This window comes from Buceros rhinoceros, unplaced genomic scaffold (assembly GCF_000710305.1).
Source record: "Buceros rhinoceros silvestris isolate BGI_N320 unplaced genomic scaffold, ASM71030v1 scaffold37586, whole genome shotgun sequence".
Lineage (NCBI taxonomy): Eukaryota > Metazoa > Chordata > Aves > Bucerotiformes > Bucerotidae > Buceros > Buceros rhinoceros.
In genome coordinates, this window is record NW_010416406.1 from 2,065 (window position 1) to 19,902 (window position 17,838).

General features: G+C 48.0%; 1 protein-coding gene across 1 annotated transcript; it reads left to right on the forward strand.

The window, feature by feature from the left end:
• Positions 1-170: 170 nt before the first annotated feature.
• On the forward strand, positions 171-17,270 carry LOC104494896 (exportin-6; the record flags this gene model as incomplete). Its single annotated transcript, XM_010137792.1, has 9 exons — positions 171-412; positions 2,496-2,655; positions 3,054-3,131; positions 7,164-7,617; positions 10,831-10,957; positions 11,713-11,822; positions 14,042-14,150; positions 14,896-14,988; positions 17,201-17,270. Coding segments are annotated over 9 exons (1,443 nt in total), but the record flags the coding sequence as incomplete, so codon positions are not given.
• Positions 17,271-17,838: the final 568 nt, after the last annotated feature.

The window sequence follows — 17,838 nt, forward strand, 5'->3', positions numbered from 1 at the left end:
CCCTCCTGTCAGGGAGTTGTCAGAGCCAGAAGGTCTCCCCGGAGCCTCCTTTGCTCCAGGCTCAGCCCCCCCAGGTCCCTCAGCCGCTCCTCAGCGCATTGTGCTCCAGACCTGCCCCAGCTCCATTGTCCTTTGCGACTGCAGTCTCTTGCTGTTTAACTTCTGTGAAGTGTGGCCAAGATCCACTCATTTGGGAGGTCTGTTTCTTTTCCAGAACCTGATCAATAAGATGTGGCTTGGGGTCCCCTCTCAAGACAAAATGGAGATCCGCAGCTGCCTGCCCAAGCTCCTTCTCGCTCACCATAAAACTCTGCCTTACTTCATCAGGAACAAGCTCTGCAAGGTCATTGTGGATATTGGCCGGCAAGACTGGCCAATGTTCTACCACGACTTTTTCACTAACATCTTGCAGGTAAGAGGTTTCTAAAGGGAAAACTTGGTTTTCTTCACAGAGGGACATTAGTTTGTTACCTTGAGTAGTGACTTCCCTTGAGGAAGATCAATAATTGCATGAAAAACCACATTGCTTCTTAAATTCCATTTCCTTTTTAGTTTTGCAAATAACCGTTTGTTTCCTACATGTTGCATTTCTTTCTAGTGTTAAAGGTTTTTCATCAACAGGTATCAACTGCACTTTGAATTTCAAATATTTAAGGGTAGTTGTTGAGAACATAGGGGATATGGTTGTTCTAAGTCCCTGAGTGTCAGGAGTTTAAGACAAACAGATCTAGTATTATTGCAAAATGAAATACAGAGCTTGTTCCTAACTGGTGTAATCTGTTTTCAGAGAGCTCGTTGTAATCATGTTGTGTGACATGCTGCAATTTTCCCCTGAACTGTCAATTTGACAATGCATGCTCTGAGACAACTGCCCGCACATACAGTTCTGGCTTTCGTTACGCCTGAACCTGCAGCTGAGTTTCTGAGCTTCTAGCTGCTTTTCTGGCACTTTGGAGGTGATGTAAAGTGATTGCAGAGCCCACTTTGGCCCTCTATTTTTCCTGAAGCCTCTCCTTGTGAACTCGGCTTCAGAGGGAAGTGTTCCCATAAATTAACTTTTATAGCAGACACCTTCCAAAAATGTTCAGAGAGTGGAAATAAAACACTAATACTGGATGCCAGGACCTCCAAATAAAGAAGAGCAGCAGCACAGGAGCAGAGTGACTTGCTTTCAGAGCTGCAGATGCGTCTTCTCTCCAGACTTTCTTGTGGTTCTTTAGCACTAACTTGTATCCCAGGACTTTTAGGTAGTCTCTAAAACTGCTACTGAACCATTGGAGGGGTGGAGAGGGCAAGTACCTTGGACTATGGCGTTGGCATTATGCAAAACCAATAATTTTAGGTAGGAAGTGCTGCAGCTCTAGAGGTGTAAAATTTGTTTATCGTTACTGAAGGGTATGATATTGCTGAACTTCCTGCTATTGTCAGAAAATAGTCTGAGAGATGTTAAGTCTCTTAGAACTTACTGAGAAGTTGTGCATTTCATTTAATTTTCTTTTCTAGCTGCTCCTGTGCCCTGGTGCTCCCTTGCTGAAAGCTAATGCAGAGCTAGACTAAGAGCTTTGGGATGGGCTTTTCCCCCCACGTATCCCACCAAGCTGCGTGGCCTTAGCAGTGTTAACTCGGCGTGTCCCTGGTTTGGAGGGTCAGGGAGATGAGGCCCGAGGTCAGCCTGTGTTACAGAGTTTATCACTTCAAGGATCACTTGTGGTAGGAGCGATTAGCTTCAGGCTTTTTATCCCAGAGGGAGCAGTGCATGAACTGTGCTGGATGTTCCAGGTCAGCAGACAAAAGCAGCCTTGAATTTCAGCTGAAAATAAAACTTTGTCCCACTTGAATGTGTCTTCAATATCGCAGTGATAATGAAGGCCAAAATTATTGCTTTTTGTGGTCCTCTTCCTGCACCTTCTGCCTGTCGCGACAGCTGCACTTTTTAGGGTGAATGTCACTTCCAGAGGCAAGGAGAGGTCGTATCCCTTGGCTGTGTTCCTGTGTCACCCGCCACAGCTGCAGCTCTTTGTATGGCCGGGGATGGGCTTTTCAATGGGAAACCGGCCGATGGCTCGGCCGAGGGCGCAGGCCCCTGACCGGAGCGTGGCTGCGGTGGCAGACCTGTTACGTGGTGAAACCGCTGGTGCTGAGGCAATTTGGAGAAGCGATGATGTCAGCAGAAGGTGGTAAACAGAAGGAACAGACTGTTACTGGTAAACATGCTGGAGCAGAGAACGTGTGCAACGACATTGTGAAAGGTCCCTTGAAACCCCGAGGATTCCCATGGTACTTCAGCTGTTGCAACATGGTAGATGAATGTCTCAAGGCGTTGAGTGTTTGCAGTTCTCGCCCCTCGACATGCAGCGCTGCAGTCTGTGGGGACTGATACTCCCTCAGACTTGGAGCGCTTATGACCTGCCAGGGGTGTTACCGACCCTGTTGGTCGGCTCATAGCTTTGCAGAGTGTTCTGTCGCGTGTTGCATTCATGTGTTTCCCCTCTCAGTTAATTCAGTCTCCTGTGACCACTCCTCTGGGACTGATCATGTTGAAAACTACTTCGGAAGAACTGGCATGTCCGCGGGAAGATCTTAGCGTGGCCCGGAAAGAAGAGCTACGCAAGCTGCTCCTGGACCAGGTGCAAACAGTGCTCGGGCTCCTCACAGGTACGAGTTCCTGCACTTGCAGTGTCAATAGAAACGTCCTCCTTCACCATCCCCAAGGTGCTAGCAAGCTTACACGTTCTGGGGCAGCGAAGCAACGTGTGGGCGATGGACTGGCTGCTCCTGCTCAGGTCTACCCTTCAGTGTCTGGGTCAGCTTACTATGAAACAAGCTGGCGTGGCAGAGCAGCTGTATAGCTACCTATCTCCCCCTCCTCACAGCAGGGAGCGAGATGGTGACTGTAAGCACTTGGTAATTTCTTTGGGCTCACCAAGAGAAGGCAGCATTCTTTGTCAAAACACTGAAGAGAGGTTCTGCTGAAGTTCTCTTGCAGTCTCGGTGTGTTTGTTAGATGAATCTGTCTTTTAGCAGGCTGTTCTGACAAATATCTCTTTGGGTAGGTATTTTGGAGAGCATCTGGGACAAACACAGCGTTACTGCTGCCACTCCACCACCATCCCCAACTTCAGGAGAAAGTGGTAAGGATGGCTAAAGCTACAAGATGATATTTCCATGTACTTAAACTGGCAACATAGATTCCTTCCTTTACTGTCTAACCCTTTCCTAGCACTTTGGCCAACAAAATTCTGGTCAGAAAGACAAACCTTAGGTGAAGAAGCAATTCCCGTTGCAGGGATTGTCCCAGGGCAAGTGCCACCTCATGACAAAAAGCTCTGTGAAGTGTCAACACAAAATGCTTTAACTTCAGTGCATTGGCATTGTCCTCTGAATTTCAGCTATATCAAAAGGCAGAGTGCAGCAAAACTGAAGCCCTAACTTATAAAAAAAGCCCCCAAACCCAAAAATGTGGATAGGACTTTGTGTGCGTGCGTTGTGAACATTTGTTTTCTACCTGTTCCTGTAGGTGGGTGGGCGTTTGTCTGATCTAAACTCATTCACATACGTATTTTGTAGTTACCTTCAAAACAGAGAGTATATTTCTATGTCCTTGTATGTGGCGCACATTTCCCTTACCCTGTTACAGCTAAATAGGGAATAGATGTATAGGGTCACCCCAACCCTGGGCTTAAGGACTACCAGTTTCGCCTGTGCCTGGGTGTACCGTGAGTCGTCGTTACATTCAGCTCACCCAAGCATGGTCCAGCAGGTTGGGGTGTCTTTGCTCCTGCTTCTTGGAAAACAAAGCAAGAAGAATCATGTGGTGAGATCAATATATTGTCTGATGTCCTCTCTGTCTGCTTTTAACACAGAAAGAGAGGGGCTTAGGCTCGGGATCCTCTAGTACCCAGTTGTGCCTAGGGAGAAGGTGAACCACTTGCACATCCGCTATTACTCCATGGTGGTACCAATGCCGAGTTGTGCTCTGTGCAGTGTGACAGTTGTGTCAGGTACTTTGTGTACTTGTCTTTGGGACCTGAAACAGTTAACTGAGAGCTGCAGATCCTGTCCTTGTGGCCAGACTGCACTGGTCAGCTGAGGACAGCTGCCTCCACAAGCTCTTTTGAATGGTTCCACTGGTGCTAAAACTTCCAAGTTTGAGTTTGAGCAGAGTTTCAAGTGCTTCTTTCCTGTAGAAGAGCTTTCATGGTTTGTATATAGATATGAAACTTGAATGGGAAGAAATATTTCCTTGGGTTTGGGGCAGGGGGTGGATTTTGCTGTAGCTAGTAAGATTTTTGCGGGGGGAAAAAAAGAAACTTGTAGTATCACATGACAAGAGTGACTGTCCTGCTTGGAGAGGGCAGGAGTGCCACTGCGCCCACCCTGGCAGCCAGAGCCTCAGTGTTTGATGTGACGTTGAGTTAGATTTGGGTCTTCCCTGGTAAAAAGCTGGTTTATGTTAGTATCAGCTGTTGGTAGCAAGTGCCTCGGGGGTCAAGAGTGACGCTGTGCTCATCGGAAGCAGCTCGAACGCTCAGTGAGCCTGTGTGCACACCAGCAGATGCTGGTTCGCGCAGGCACGGCCAAGGCCGTGCCCACAGGAGGGTACTGCACCGAGAACAGCAAGTTCCAGAATTATCTTGGGAAAACTAACCCTGGTTTGTTCTGAGGCACTTGTGACTTAAACTGGTATGACCCAGCAAATCTGCGTTTTGTTGTCTGTAGAGTTGTAATAAAAAAATAACTAGTGGAACAAATCCTGGGCTGATTGCCCGTGGAAGCCTCGTTGAGATGCCCTCTCCATTCCTCGGTGAATCGTTGGATGGTGCTTGTGCTGAGGCAGCTTTTCACCCACTCGTGTGTTCACCTCGTGACTTTGGATCATGTTTCTCAAAGTGAAAGCACGCTGCATTACTGCTCTGGGTCTTCCCTTTCTCCCCTCTCAGGGAAAACAAACAAACTTCTTCGCCTGTCTTCAAGAGAATTACTGGCAATTAAGACTACACTGACAGTTCCTTTAGAAGTCCAGGCTTCATTTCATTGTTCCCTGCCTGTTCAGACTTGGTTGCTTGAAACTTTCTCTGTTGTCTTTCTGTGCTCTGCCTTAGCTGCTGCTCTCCATGTTGAAACAGCTTGTGCTTCAAGTTCTTGAGGTCCAAAAGGAAGAACGCTGAGCGCTTCCCTCTCGCCCACTGCTTGCTCACTTTCTGTACTTTGTGAAGGACTCTCTTCCATTTCTTTACTTGCCAAATACCACTTGAGTCCCTATTTGACGGTAGGATTGGTGGAAAGATCCACAGAGTGGAGTAAGGGCCCTGCTGGGACTGTGAACGTGGAGAACCTCCGGGGCTTAAAGCCAGACACATGTCGGGAGCAATGAGCGACGGTTGTGACATCACATGTCTCTCTGGTCTTGAAAGGTGAACTGTGGGGCAAACACGGGTTTAGTCAAACTCTGCCTTTAAATTCTGCGCTGGAGAATAGTAATTGTTTTCTCTATCCTTAACGTTTGTGGCATCTGGAAGCTGACCAAATCTTCTTACCCACATGTTGTCTTGTTCGAGTCTCATTCGTACAGCAAACTATTCCTGTTTTCTGATGACACTTAGATTTTTGTTGTTGTTTTGGTAAGGCCACCGCCTTTTTCTCTTTACTTCCAGGTGAAATTAAAGATATTCTAAAAGGCAAAATAAGCTTCAGAGTCCCTATAAATGTTTAATGTGTTCTGTTGGAGCCAAAAATCCCTTTAGGAACTTGGAAAACCTGTGCTTCCTGTTTCTTGCATGGGGAAGTAGAGTGAAATGGTTACTTGCAAGTCTTGTGTAGTTTTAAATAGCACTCAAAGACAACATTAAATTCATCAGCAAAGGAACTCTGGTGAAGTCCTATATTGGGAAACATTTGAGTTCTGCATCAGTACTGAATTCACTCAGCAATAACCTCTCAGCCTTCAAGTGTTGTCTTGGAGGCATTTATATCTCTTTTCTTGATGACTCCCTTCCTTAGGCACATTCACCCACGTGTGGTAAACAACAAGTAACAGCAGTGTTTGTTGATGCTTATTTCTGCAGACCTGGCCTGATCCCTGCCCCTCTCCCAGAGCTCTACCTGTCACCTCTTGGCCAAGACACCAAACAGAAGTCCCTTAACCTCTGAGCTTCAGTAATTTAACTGGGTGCAAAACGCTCGGGAGAACTGCTGGGAGCTACAGGGAGCTTGTTTACTGGTGTTGATGGATTAAACCGTGAGAATCTTTGATTCTCCCTGATTTTTGTGGAGTTTGGAGTGGGCTCTTGAAAGAAGCGCATCTGCTTCTGTAAAGACACCGTGCAAGCAGCTCTTGCACTGCAGCATGTGTGTAGTTGTGAATGTTACTGAGGGAGCTGCTTTAATGTTATGACCAAGAGCAGGGGTATCTAATTCAGGTGGCGTAGCATGATGCCTTGAATTTCTGGAACGAAGGAGAAGCAGACAACAACAACGTCTGGCAGGGAATTATGAATTCAGTGATGCGAGACGTTGATTGTGATGAAAAATGGAGGCTTAAGAGGGATCTGCTCATCATGCATATTTTTGAGGAAGGAGCTCAGTAAATCCTACCTATTATTTTCATACCACTGATGTGTTGGGTCATTTCACTTTCCAAACAAAGATTTTCTGGGGAGAGCTTCACATTCTGTAATGTAACAAGTGCCTGTGGATTTCTAAAGGTGACGAGATTGTTTGTACTCAAGAAAAAGAAGTGTACTGAACAACGTGGGGAAGGTGAGGATGTTTTTTCAGCATGTGGAAGCCTGCGAGGCAGTGGGCAGTGTCTGTGGGGAAGGGCAGCCCAGCTGGTGTATCTGCTTGGGTTTCCATAAAGCTTTCAACAAGGCTTCTCGCTAAAAGCTTTTGAGAATGCAAAGGCCATCAGGGATAAGGATGTCTCTGGATCATGGATTAGTTGGTCAGAAGGTAGGAGATAAAAGGTAAGTGGAAATGGCCCCCTCTTGCCGTGAGTGGGAAGGTCTCCTGTGGAGAACTGCTTGGGACTGTGCTCATGGACATACTTGTTAGAGACCTGGGAAGGGCTCCGATGGCTTTAGCTTTATGGCCAGGGCTGACAGTTGCGCCGTTTGAAGGTGACCAGGCTGATTTATAACACAGATGTCTGCTTTGTTCCCCAGGTGACCTGTTAAGTAGCCTGTTGCAGAGCCCCAGTGCAGCCAAATTACTGAACCAGCCAATCCCCATCCTTGATACAGACAGTGAATATATATGTTCCCTGGCGCTGGAGTGCCTGGCACACCTCTTCAGCTGGATCCCTTTGTCTACGAGTATCACCCCATCACTCCTTACCACCATTTTCCACTTTGCTCGCTTTGGCTGCGACACCCGTGTGCGGAAGATGTCTTCTGTCAATGGCAGCAGCCAGAACTCGGTGTTGGGACAGGAGCGTGGCCGACTTGGCGTCTTGGCTATGTCTTGCATCAATGAACTGATGTCTAAGAACTGTGTGCCTATGGAGTTCGAAGAGTACTTGCTGCGGATGTTTCAGCAGACTTTCTACCTCCTGCAGAAGATTACCAAGGAGAACAACGCCCATACGGTGAAGAGCCGCTTAGAGGAACTGGATGAAAGGTAAGAGCAATCAAACAGCCGAGTAGCTGTGCTAGGGCCTCTTGCTCTCTAAAGGACTGTCTGTCTTATTTTGTGGTCATGCATGGTGTGTCTAATCGCCTTTTTTTCAGAGTACTGTGCTGGGGGAGACGGGCAGAAAGGTAGGTGCCTGCAGGTAAGGCTCTGGTAGGGGGCTGAGTTTGCTAAGGGACCGTGGTGGCAGAGGTTTGTATTCTTTCCTGTCCTCTTCCTCCCCTTTCCCCCGTTCGTTACTGTTTGACTGCAGGTCTGAGGTGGCACAAGAGCTGAACCTGCCCTTCATTCAGTTGTAACAGAAAACAGAAGAGGCTCAGTGAGGTAAAGGCATTGCAGCATTCCCCTTCCTGGTCGGTATCTGCCTTCTCTGCTTAAACTCAAGCACTCAAAGAGTAGGTAGATACTCTGGGAGTCATGACCTGAAAGAAAACAGCAGTAGTGTCCCACCCTTCACTGAGATGTGACAATTTCTGATCGCTTTTTTATTTTCACTGTTTTAAACACTGCTGAAGGCCAGTTTGGGGAGCTTCCGTCACGGCAGCGGCGAACGGCTCCACCACAGAGCTGTCGCTGTGCTTGGAGGCAGCAGGGAAGCAGCAGCATCCCGGGAGGCTGCATAGTGCCGTTTTCCAGAGTTACCACCACCCTTGTTGTCTAAAACAGCTTGACTCCTATATCGGATATTCCTACGTGTAGGAGAGACAGTGAGACGCGTCGTGCTGTCGCGTTGAGCGGTTGAGGCCGTGTGTTGGCAGGGTGGTGGCAGAGGCGATGACTTAATGCTGCCTCTCGCGGCAGGCCCGCTGCCAGGGGAAGGCTGGCAGACTGCTGCTGACCTTGGCAAATGGGTTGTAACTCTGTGAATATGCTCAGTCTCTTGCCACAGAGACGTGATGCTGTAGAAAATGTCTGTTCCCAGATGCAGCAGCCAAGCTTTTGGGGTTGTGTTTTGTTGTGGGTTTTTTTATATCCACTCGAGAGAGAAGGCAAATGTAGGAGAAAACCTGTAGGTCCATTAGTAGAGATGACTTGCGTGTTTTTCCTGTAAAATCCCCATTTCCATCTCTTTAGATACATGTGCAAGATTTAAAGCAAGATTTAATCGTAGGTTCTCTTTAACAGGGAATTCTACTTGCACATTTTTTTGCTCTGACTTCAGTATTGTTCGCTTCCTAGAAGTAAGATGTGTAGGAGTCTGCCACCATTCCGTACAGCTTCGCTCTGGATTCCAGGAAAGCTCTCCTGGAAGCCCCCAATCCCGGGTTCAGCTCGGTTCGTTCTTTCATGGAAAGCACCAGCAAGCAGCCTCCACTGGCAAGGCTGCGGGGGGGGCTTTGTTGGGGTAGTCTTCAGAGATGGGCCATATCTGCTGCTCAGACACGCTGTCCACTGAGACTGTTGGTGTCTGTCATTGCGAGACCCCTCGTTATTCATTGCCAAGGTCTGAGATAGGGCTGTAGCTAAAATGTTCTGGAGACAGGATGAATCTAGCTCTGGCCTCTGGAGGAGGGGAGCTGTCTCTGAACTCTGTCCTCTCCATGGAAAGGGATGCAAGGATTTTCCTTTTGTCACTTAAGTGCATCCAAACCTGAAGAACTTATGGCATGAAAGTGTCATCTTGGCTTGGACCAACAAAATCCTGAAGAAAACCGGCCCTGAAGAAGCACACTTAAGGAGACAGCTGTCTGCAGAACCTGCCTGCCCTGGGTCCGGTCCTTCCCTGCCTCGCGTTAGGAAACACTGTAGTCCTGAACAGTTGGTACTGCCAAACCAGTCCAGAAGAAGAGTAGCTTCAGCTTCGACCATCTCTTACTTTGTGTTTGGCTCTAAGGTGAAAATCCCAGAATACGGGAACTGGCTCGTAAGGATCCTCACAATGGCTCGGTGGCTGCAGGAGGGGCTTTGGGGCTGGTAGAGCGAGGGGCCAAGTGAAAGTTTCACTGGTCTCAGATCAGAGCCCCTTTAGAAAAGGAAAATGAAAAGAATGAAGGAGATGTCGGGATCTGGACACTACTTACTTGCCAGCTTTACTTTTGAAGTGTTTGATCCATGTTTGGGTGTGTGCAGTGACCTCTTGTCGAGTCAGCAGTGCCCAATAAACCCAATAAACTTCATCTTTTTGTGTATTCCAAGAACGGTGCAGCTTCGTAGGCTTGTTGTAAGCAGCAGTGCTGCAGCTCTTTGTTAGCTGGCAACATTCCTGGCCTTGAGTGAGTTCTCGTTAGAAACGGTGGGGTTTCCCCCCAGAAAAACCCCAAAGGGTTTGCAAAAGGAAAGAGGAAGGCAGTATAGAAAAACCAGGCTGTCTGTGTGTGTCTGAAACTTCGCTGCCCGTAGTGCTGTGCTTCAGAGCTCCTGCCGTAGGGAAGGGTGGGCTCCTCCACCCAGCCTTGCCGCGGGGCTGCTGGAGCTCTGGCTGTTTGTGAACGGCATGGCAGCGTGGAGTGGTGCGGTAGTTCGCTCTTCTCTGTACAGATAGGTATGGTTTCGTGATGAGGCCTGTGTTGTGCAGGGCACGTTCTCATTCCCCAGTAACGCCTGTAATTTTTCCCCAGCTGCCTGCTTGGGAGCCCACACTCGGTGTTTGCACTGAGGTCGAGCTCTCGCTGGGCTCCCTGATATTTTGGGAGCAGGCTTCTCTGGGTACAGTCCCGCACATCGAATAGTCCCGCAGTCTCCTTCAGTCACAGAAGCCTGGGCTCGGTTCAGAAACGGTGGGGCGGTTGATCTGCGCTGCAGAACAACCCAGTTCTCCCACCCCCTCCTGGCCGTGTAACAGGCGTGTTGCTGACTCCTGCGTTAACGTCTTGCTTCCAGCTGAATTCCTCCTCTGTGGTACACTTTCACTAATCCTGTCTACCTCAGTAAGATGACCCTGGCTGTTAAATTATTTCTCTAGGGTGGGGGGATTGTGCTTCTTTGCAAGCCTGGTTGAACTCAATTATATTTCCCTGAATATTAAAGTTGCTTTTGACTAGACTGTCTTTTCTGCTGTTTCAGGTGTTAATGGAATGAAGGGTTGCCCGTCCTGTAGGTAACTGTTGCAGGGCTTTATATTTTAATTGTTCTACTGACTGTTAATTGTAACTTTCTTTTTAATGAAAGGAATTTGAGTGAATTTTATTTATTCAGTGAAATTGCTTTCCCTCGTGGCACCCTTCATGTTTTCTCAGTTGTGTTTTCTCCTTTCCCTTGTAGCTACATTGAGAAGTTTACGGATTTTCTCCGTCTCTTTGTGAGCGTCCACCTACGAAGAATCGAATCCTACTCCCAGTTCCCCGTGGTTGAATTTCTGGCACTGTTGTTCAAATACACTTTTCATCAGGTACAGCCCTGCAACATCGTTTTCCCCTTGGTCTCTTCTGTTGGCTCGTACTTGTTTTCCCCAGAGAAGCTGATACTAAAGTTGGCCCAGAACACAGCAATTAACTTGTCTTACTGGTGCTTCCCCAGTGGTGCTGGGGGCTTGGAAATGGCTTCATGTGCTCTTGGATTTAGTTAGACAGGGGTCATGTGTGGTTACCTTGACTTTGCATCTGCTTTTATTTTGTTGCTAGTCCTTGGAAAGGAAGGACAGTGTTGTCAGGAAAATCCCTCTAACTTTGTTTTGTGTTTGGGGCTGTGTCTCTTTCTCCGGAATCTGCTGTTTTTACTGTTTCTGAGACTGTCCTTGTAACTTTTAGTTTGGGTATTAGAACCACCCCTCCCCCACCGCCCCCCCGCCGTGGCTTTTGGTACGTGTTACCTTGCCACAGAAGCTGTCACAACGCACCTCAGCCCTGTTTACTCCCACATGGCAATCACAAGGAAGCAGATGTGCAAAACGCTTGAAGCTGCTGCAGGGAGCCGGGAGATGGGTTAGTGCAGAGACCACCCTCGTGATTCCCACGTTCCCACCATTGTGCAAAAGCTCTTCCTCGTCTTTTAACAGCTGTAAATCTTGCCAGTGATCTCTGAGAGAATTTTCAACGGAGCAAGTTCTTCCCGTGCATTGCAGTGCTTACTGACTTGTGCTTTCGTAGTGTGAAACCAGCCTTGCCCTGGCTCGCAATATTCATTGTGAATTTTGGTGTATTTCAGCCTACCCATGAAGGTTACTTCTCTTGCTTAGACATCTGGACGCTCTTTTTGGACTATCTGACTAGCAAAATCAAAAGTCGCCTGGCAGACAAAGAAGCAGTCCTCAACAGGTAAGCAGTCGGGATGTGAGAGCTCAGAGAGGCTTCGTGGCCACTGTGGGATGACTGTGAGACATCAGCTATTGCTTACTCCAACTTCACCAGTAGCTGAGTCCTTATTTTCCTAAAATCAGGATGTATAAAAAGTGTAGATGTTGGTGTTTCACACTCATTCAAAAGAATTCAAAGTGAGAAAGTCAGGGCAGAAAAATAGCCACCTGTGGTGTGTGTGGACCCAGCAGGCAGAGTAAGAGAGCTTCGCAGTCTGAACTAGAGGTGTAACACATTTTAGCACATCTTAGAGGAAGAGAGCGGAGAGTAAGTTTCCTAGTAAGTGTTCACACAGCTCATACAACTAATTAACAAATTAGAGCAATTTTTAAATTTAATTAGGATTTTGAAATTCCTCTTTAAGTGGAGGGTGTGTTTCTGAGAAATGCCGGTGAGTGTTGGGAAGTTGAGAGTTCCACTCTGATGCTAGCCCTGTGTGTCAGTCGCAGCAGTGGCTGGCACCGCTCCCTTTGCGGATGCTGCACGCTGAAATGGGCGGCTCTCTTTTGGTAAAAGTCCCTTTGCTGCCATTTTTAAAATCTGGTGAATACACCAGTATTTTGTTCCAGTTTTGGAGGCTTCAAAGCACTGTGGCTTGTGCCATGTCGTGTTCCGCTCTGTGCAGAGGGACGCTTCTAAATGGAAGTGGTTGGGTTTTGAAAGACAGCCTGGCAGCGTAACCACAAAGAGCAGACGAGGAACAGCTCCCTGCCTTCCAGCATGGTTTTAAGTTCTCAAGTAGTAGGTATTTGCATTTGGACTTTGTTTTAATTGGTTCCTAATTTGCTGCTCTCTGCTTAATACTGTTGAACTGTGCCTTGGCCTTCTGCTCCTTCCCTTCGTCTGGCTAATGTGCATTAATGAGCATGATCCTTGTTACAGAGAAAATGGGAACAAACAATAGCTGTCTCTAGAAGATATGTCGGGCTATAAAAAATTTTAAAAAGCATAGAAGTGGTTGAAGCTGGTACTGTTTTCTCAGTACTTAATGACGACTTCGACAGCTACAGCTTCCTGTGCGCTCTCAGGCGTGTAAACGCTGCAGTGGGCTGGGAGTGGTTATGCCACAGGAGCACAGATGAAGTTTCCTGTTCTGTGGTTTATAAACTTTGCATTCTGTACACATGACAACTTCTACTACTGGGTAGATTGCCACAGCCAGAGTTATGTCAGATGAGCACGGACAGGAAGGTAATTCAGGCCCCTTCCCCAGAGAGCTCTCAGCTGCTCGGTGACTCAGCAACTAGTCTGACACTTGGATCGCATTGTGCTCTGTTAGTGTGTGCTAATGCCTCCTCGTTTTCCAACCTGACCTCACCTGGAAGGGAGCAGGACTGTGCATCGGACCCCAGCGGCTTTGGGAAAGGAGGTTTTTAAAACAATCAGTCAAACCAAGCCCCCTCAAAATCCCGAAACTTTGGCGCTGTGTCACCAGGAATGCTTGCGTGCTCAGGTGGCTCTGTGCTGATTTTGCAATTTGGCAACTATTCCCGAGGCGATTGAGGATGAGGAGGGTCTTCTGCTCTTTGTGCCAGTTTCATAGCTCTGAGAAATGGAAAGAGATCTTTCAGTGCCGTGCCTTCAGTGTTTTAAGTACAAGTAGGAAAAGTGCTGGCTCTGTTTCAGAGAACAAGGGCCTGAATTCTTTAGCCAGCAGTGTAGGGGAAGAGGACAGCAGAACAGATAGCCTGAGGGGAGGGTTTTTCTTGAGGCAGGCAGCGATAACTGTGCCCTGTTTCATCTGTTCCTCATCTGCTGCCCAAGAAGCACAGCACCAGACCGGCTGCTGAGGAACAGCTTAAGCAACGAGAGGCTCTTGGTACCTCCTGTTGATGTACATCTGCTGTTATTCCTGTCAAGCCACTCCCACCTTTCCTGTTTTGAACCCTTGGGCTGCTTCTGTTGCTGAAGTTCTCCCTTTCAGAGGCAGAGGATATCAGATATTACCAAGGCTCTTCCCGTACAGGTAGCTCGTGACCTGAAATGACACGATACTCTTGATCCCAGGATCAACTTGGGGTTTCCTCAACCACAGTGTAAAGCTGTGCTGCAGGCTCTTTGCAATGGCCCGCTTCAAACCGTCGTCCGTTTTACAGGTCTCCTTTGCTGGAAGGGCTGTGGGCACAGCAGTCTCCACAGAACTGTCTCATCAGACTCTTGCTCTGTCTTCATGGTCATAGGTACGAAGACGCCTTGGTTCTGTTGCTGACAGAGGTGTTGAATCGAATCCAGTTCAGGTATAACCAGGCACAGCTGGAGGAGCTGGACGACGAGACCCTGGATGATGATGTAAGGAGCAGAGCTGAGCAAGGACAGCTGCAGGTCCAGACATTAGCTCTGGCACTGGTAAAACCTGGACTGTCTTACCCAGAGCTTGTGCTTTAGAGTACGAGCTAGACAGCTGCTGCTTCACCCCGTTCTTGGGGGGTTTAAAGCAGCATGAAACACTTTCAACAAAAATGCTTATAGTCACACAGAAAAAAATATATCCCGTTCGGTTCTTATGGGGGGAAAACCACAGACACTTATTTTTGTCACAGGCATTAGGTGTCCATGTCTGGTTGCTTTGAAACTGAAATGCTGCAATATCTCTGAGACAAAAGCTTTAAGCTGTATATATTGGTGGTGCTTTTGTTTAAGCTTACTTCTCATAATTGGGTACTGGTAAACGTCATCTCAGTACTGGTACTTGTAGAAGTGGAGTAGGCGGCCAGAATGGATGGGGCCAGAGCACCAGAAGGGCAGGTTGTTCTGCATCACGCATGCTTGTCATCTGAGCAGTAACCATGTTGTTGGAGGAATGCTTGTGCCTTACCGCTCTGGGGAAACCTCCGCACGGGCTGGCAAAGTTATTCCCCATCAGACACCCAGCAGCATATGAGACTCCTAAGAGCAGTATCTCTGCAGTACCTGGGTGTCTGCAAGCTCTGGGAAGGAGGTAGCTAGTCCCAAGCATCACTTAAGACCTACTAGTCTAGAAGAAGCTGTTTCCCACTGGAAGTGCTTGTGCTTACCTTGGTGTTTCTTCCCGTAGCAGCAGACCGAGTGGCAGCGGTACTTGCGCCAGAGCTTGGAAGTCGTTGCAAAAGTCATGGAGCTCTTGCCAACTCATGCCTTCTCCACGCTAGTAAGTAGTTTCCCAGACCTGGGAAAAAGTGCAATGTGAAATGAGCACCAGCTGCTGGAGTTTGTTGCAAGCTGTTTCATAGAGGCCACGGTGCCAAAAGAGTTGGGAGATTGCTTTTTGGATACAAAACCTTGTCGAGAAGAGACCAGAAACTGAAGGAAAAAGGTTGTTTTCTCAGCTTTGTCAAATCTCTTGATGTGTTTTGAAGAGTACTTCAGTGAGCATCTGAGTCCTACTTGCTGGACACGAAGCTCTTCAGAAACTCCCACCTTGGAGTGTGAACATTTGGCAGCAATCCTTCACTGCCGTTTATGTTGGCCTTCGTAAGAGGAGGCAGCACTGCGAACTGGGCAGATGAGAGCGTCATTATTAGGATTTAAGGAGAGCAAAATCTTTGTTTAAACAAAAGGCTGCATGTAAATGCTGAAGAGAGCGCTCGGACATCTGAGAGTTCTGTCTGATAAACACAGAGAAGTGCTGCTCTGCAGCTAGTGCCACTGCCGTTGCTAGAATCACGGTGTGAAAGTTGTCTGGATTTGTAGCATGATGGTTTCTGAGGAGCCACTGGAGCCCAAAATTCAGAGTAGTCAGTGCCTGGGTGGGAGGAAAGGCAAGTATAGCAGTGGGACCTCCAAGCAGTCTCTTTATTCTGCGGGAGAGGCTGCATGCCTGCACCTCCCAACCATAGTCCCAAGAAGCAGAGAAAATCAAGCTGCTGCAGAGGTGGAAGATGCCTGACCTGAACTGTTTGGGTTTTTTAATTGATATTTTCATTTAAGAAACACTCTGGCTGAGCTAAGCACTAGGAGCCTGTTACTAGAATCGCTGAAGTAGCGAACAAACTCGTCTCATATGAAAGCAGATGTGGCTCTGCAGCGTGGTGGCACAGCGTGAGTCAGCAAGAGGCGAACAAATGGAGCAGCTCTTTGTGAGCGTATCGGTCCTGTGGTCACGAGCATGAGGCTTCCTTGAAGTACCACATTAACATGAGGAAGACTCGCTGCTGGTTTAAATAGCTCTTCTCGTGCAGTTACACAGATTCACTCAGCTGCTCATTGAATGTCACACTCAACAGTGAGTGCTTTCCGGAGCCCTGCATTAGTTCCTTCTTGTGGAGTGGATGATCTGGGAGGCGCTCAAGCGGTTTGACGTGCTCTTTGCAGTAGTCTGCAGTGCTGTTGAATGCAGGGGTCAGTCTATCAGCAGCCAATAACTACAGCAGTGTGCAGCAACTGCCTTTACTCTGTCCCATGCTGGACAGTGAAGAGCTGCAGCTCCTTCTGCTTATGGATGAGTGGATTTCCATAAAATCACCTCAAAGCTGGTGACTTCTGCCAACAGAAATTAAATAGAACTGTGCCAGACTGGAAACGCTGCAAAATACTCTTTCTGATGAGATAATGGCAAGGAAAAAGGTCGGTGTCATGTGTGTATACAAATGCATTCAGGTTCAGCACAAATAATCTCCTAGCACAGGTGGCTGAAGCACCTTGGCTGGCTGGAACTGCTCTGGCAGCTTCCTGCCCTGTGCACTCCTCACTCCCCCGTGGCAGCGTAGCCTGCTGCTCAGCTGAAATACCACCAGGATCAGGCGTGTTTGCTGCCAGTGCTGAGTGATGGAGTTAGGGTAACGATCTGTTCCTAGACCAGGATTTGTGATGACTGTGCTGTTGGCTCCCCTGGGTGTTCTCCCCGTGGGGCTTCAGCTGCTCTTGGCAGAGCCTGCAGCACTTCCTTCTGCGCTGTTAGTTACAGAGGTACCCAACTCCTCCACAGTACTTTGATAGCCGTGTTCCGAGAAGCTGATACGTACAGGTGAGGTGGATGCAGCACAGGCTTCCTGCACGCCAGGCTCTGCCTTTCCCCTGCTCTGGTGGGTAAGCTGGTTGTACTGGTGGCAGGCTGTGCCATCACCTCCACTTGTCTGACCGCTGTCTCGTTAGGCTGATTGCTGGTATTGGTGGGGAAAGGAGAGCTACCCCAGAGAAGAGCCTTCACGGTGGTGATCGTTGCTGTTTTCATTCAATTATCAAGCTCCGAGAAGCTGCGGTGTGCAGGGTCTGCCCAGAACCAAACAACCTGCTTTTGCTGTAAACGTCTTTGTGAAGGCACTAGGGAGAAAGAAGAAAACTGTGCTCTAACCGAGGAGTTAGTAATTAGTGTTAGCTGTCTGCCAGTCCCCCACATCACACTCGTTTCTTGTCTCTTCTAGTTTCCAGTTCTGCAGGATAACCTGGAAGTGTACCTGGGACTCCAGCAGTTTGTGGTCACTTCAGGGACAGGTAATAGCCACCACCATTCAGCACTCCGGTCCTCGCTCCTTCGATAGCTGATTCCAGAGACATTCCAGATGGGTTTGGTGTTGCTGCTTCCACACTCCGCTGAGGATCATACACCCATGTATGGTGTCGAACAGCTCAGGAGTTAAACTCCAAGAGCAGACACAAATCCAGTAATATGATTTATTTTTTTATTGGTATGAAGAAGTAGTATTTAGGATGTAATAGTAGTTTGTGAAGAATTACCTAGCTGGCATTTCATGTATGTATAAAGTAGTTTACAAAGAGCAGTGCTCTCAGCTGAATAGAAGGCACGAGCATGGCATTGCTGCTCCTTCCTGAGAAATGAGGCAAGTAGCAGTAATATCTGTGTGAGGGGAGATTGTGGCCGCAGTTACATTTAAGTCTCCTGGTATGACCTGTGAAGAAATCTATTGCATCTTCAATACTGCTGTACGATTGGTGTACGGACAGTTCAGGAAAAATTACTTCAGTTTTAGGGCCATAAGTAATATGTAGGTTTTCAATTAGAATAGTGCAGCCAGCAGGGCCAGGGCAGGGATTGTGCCCC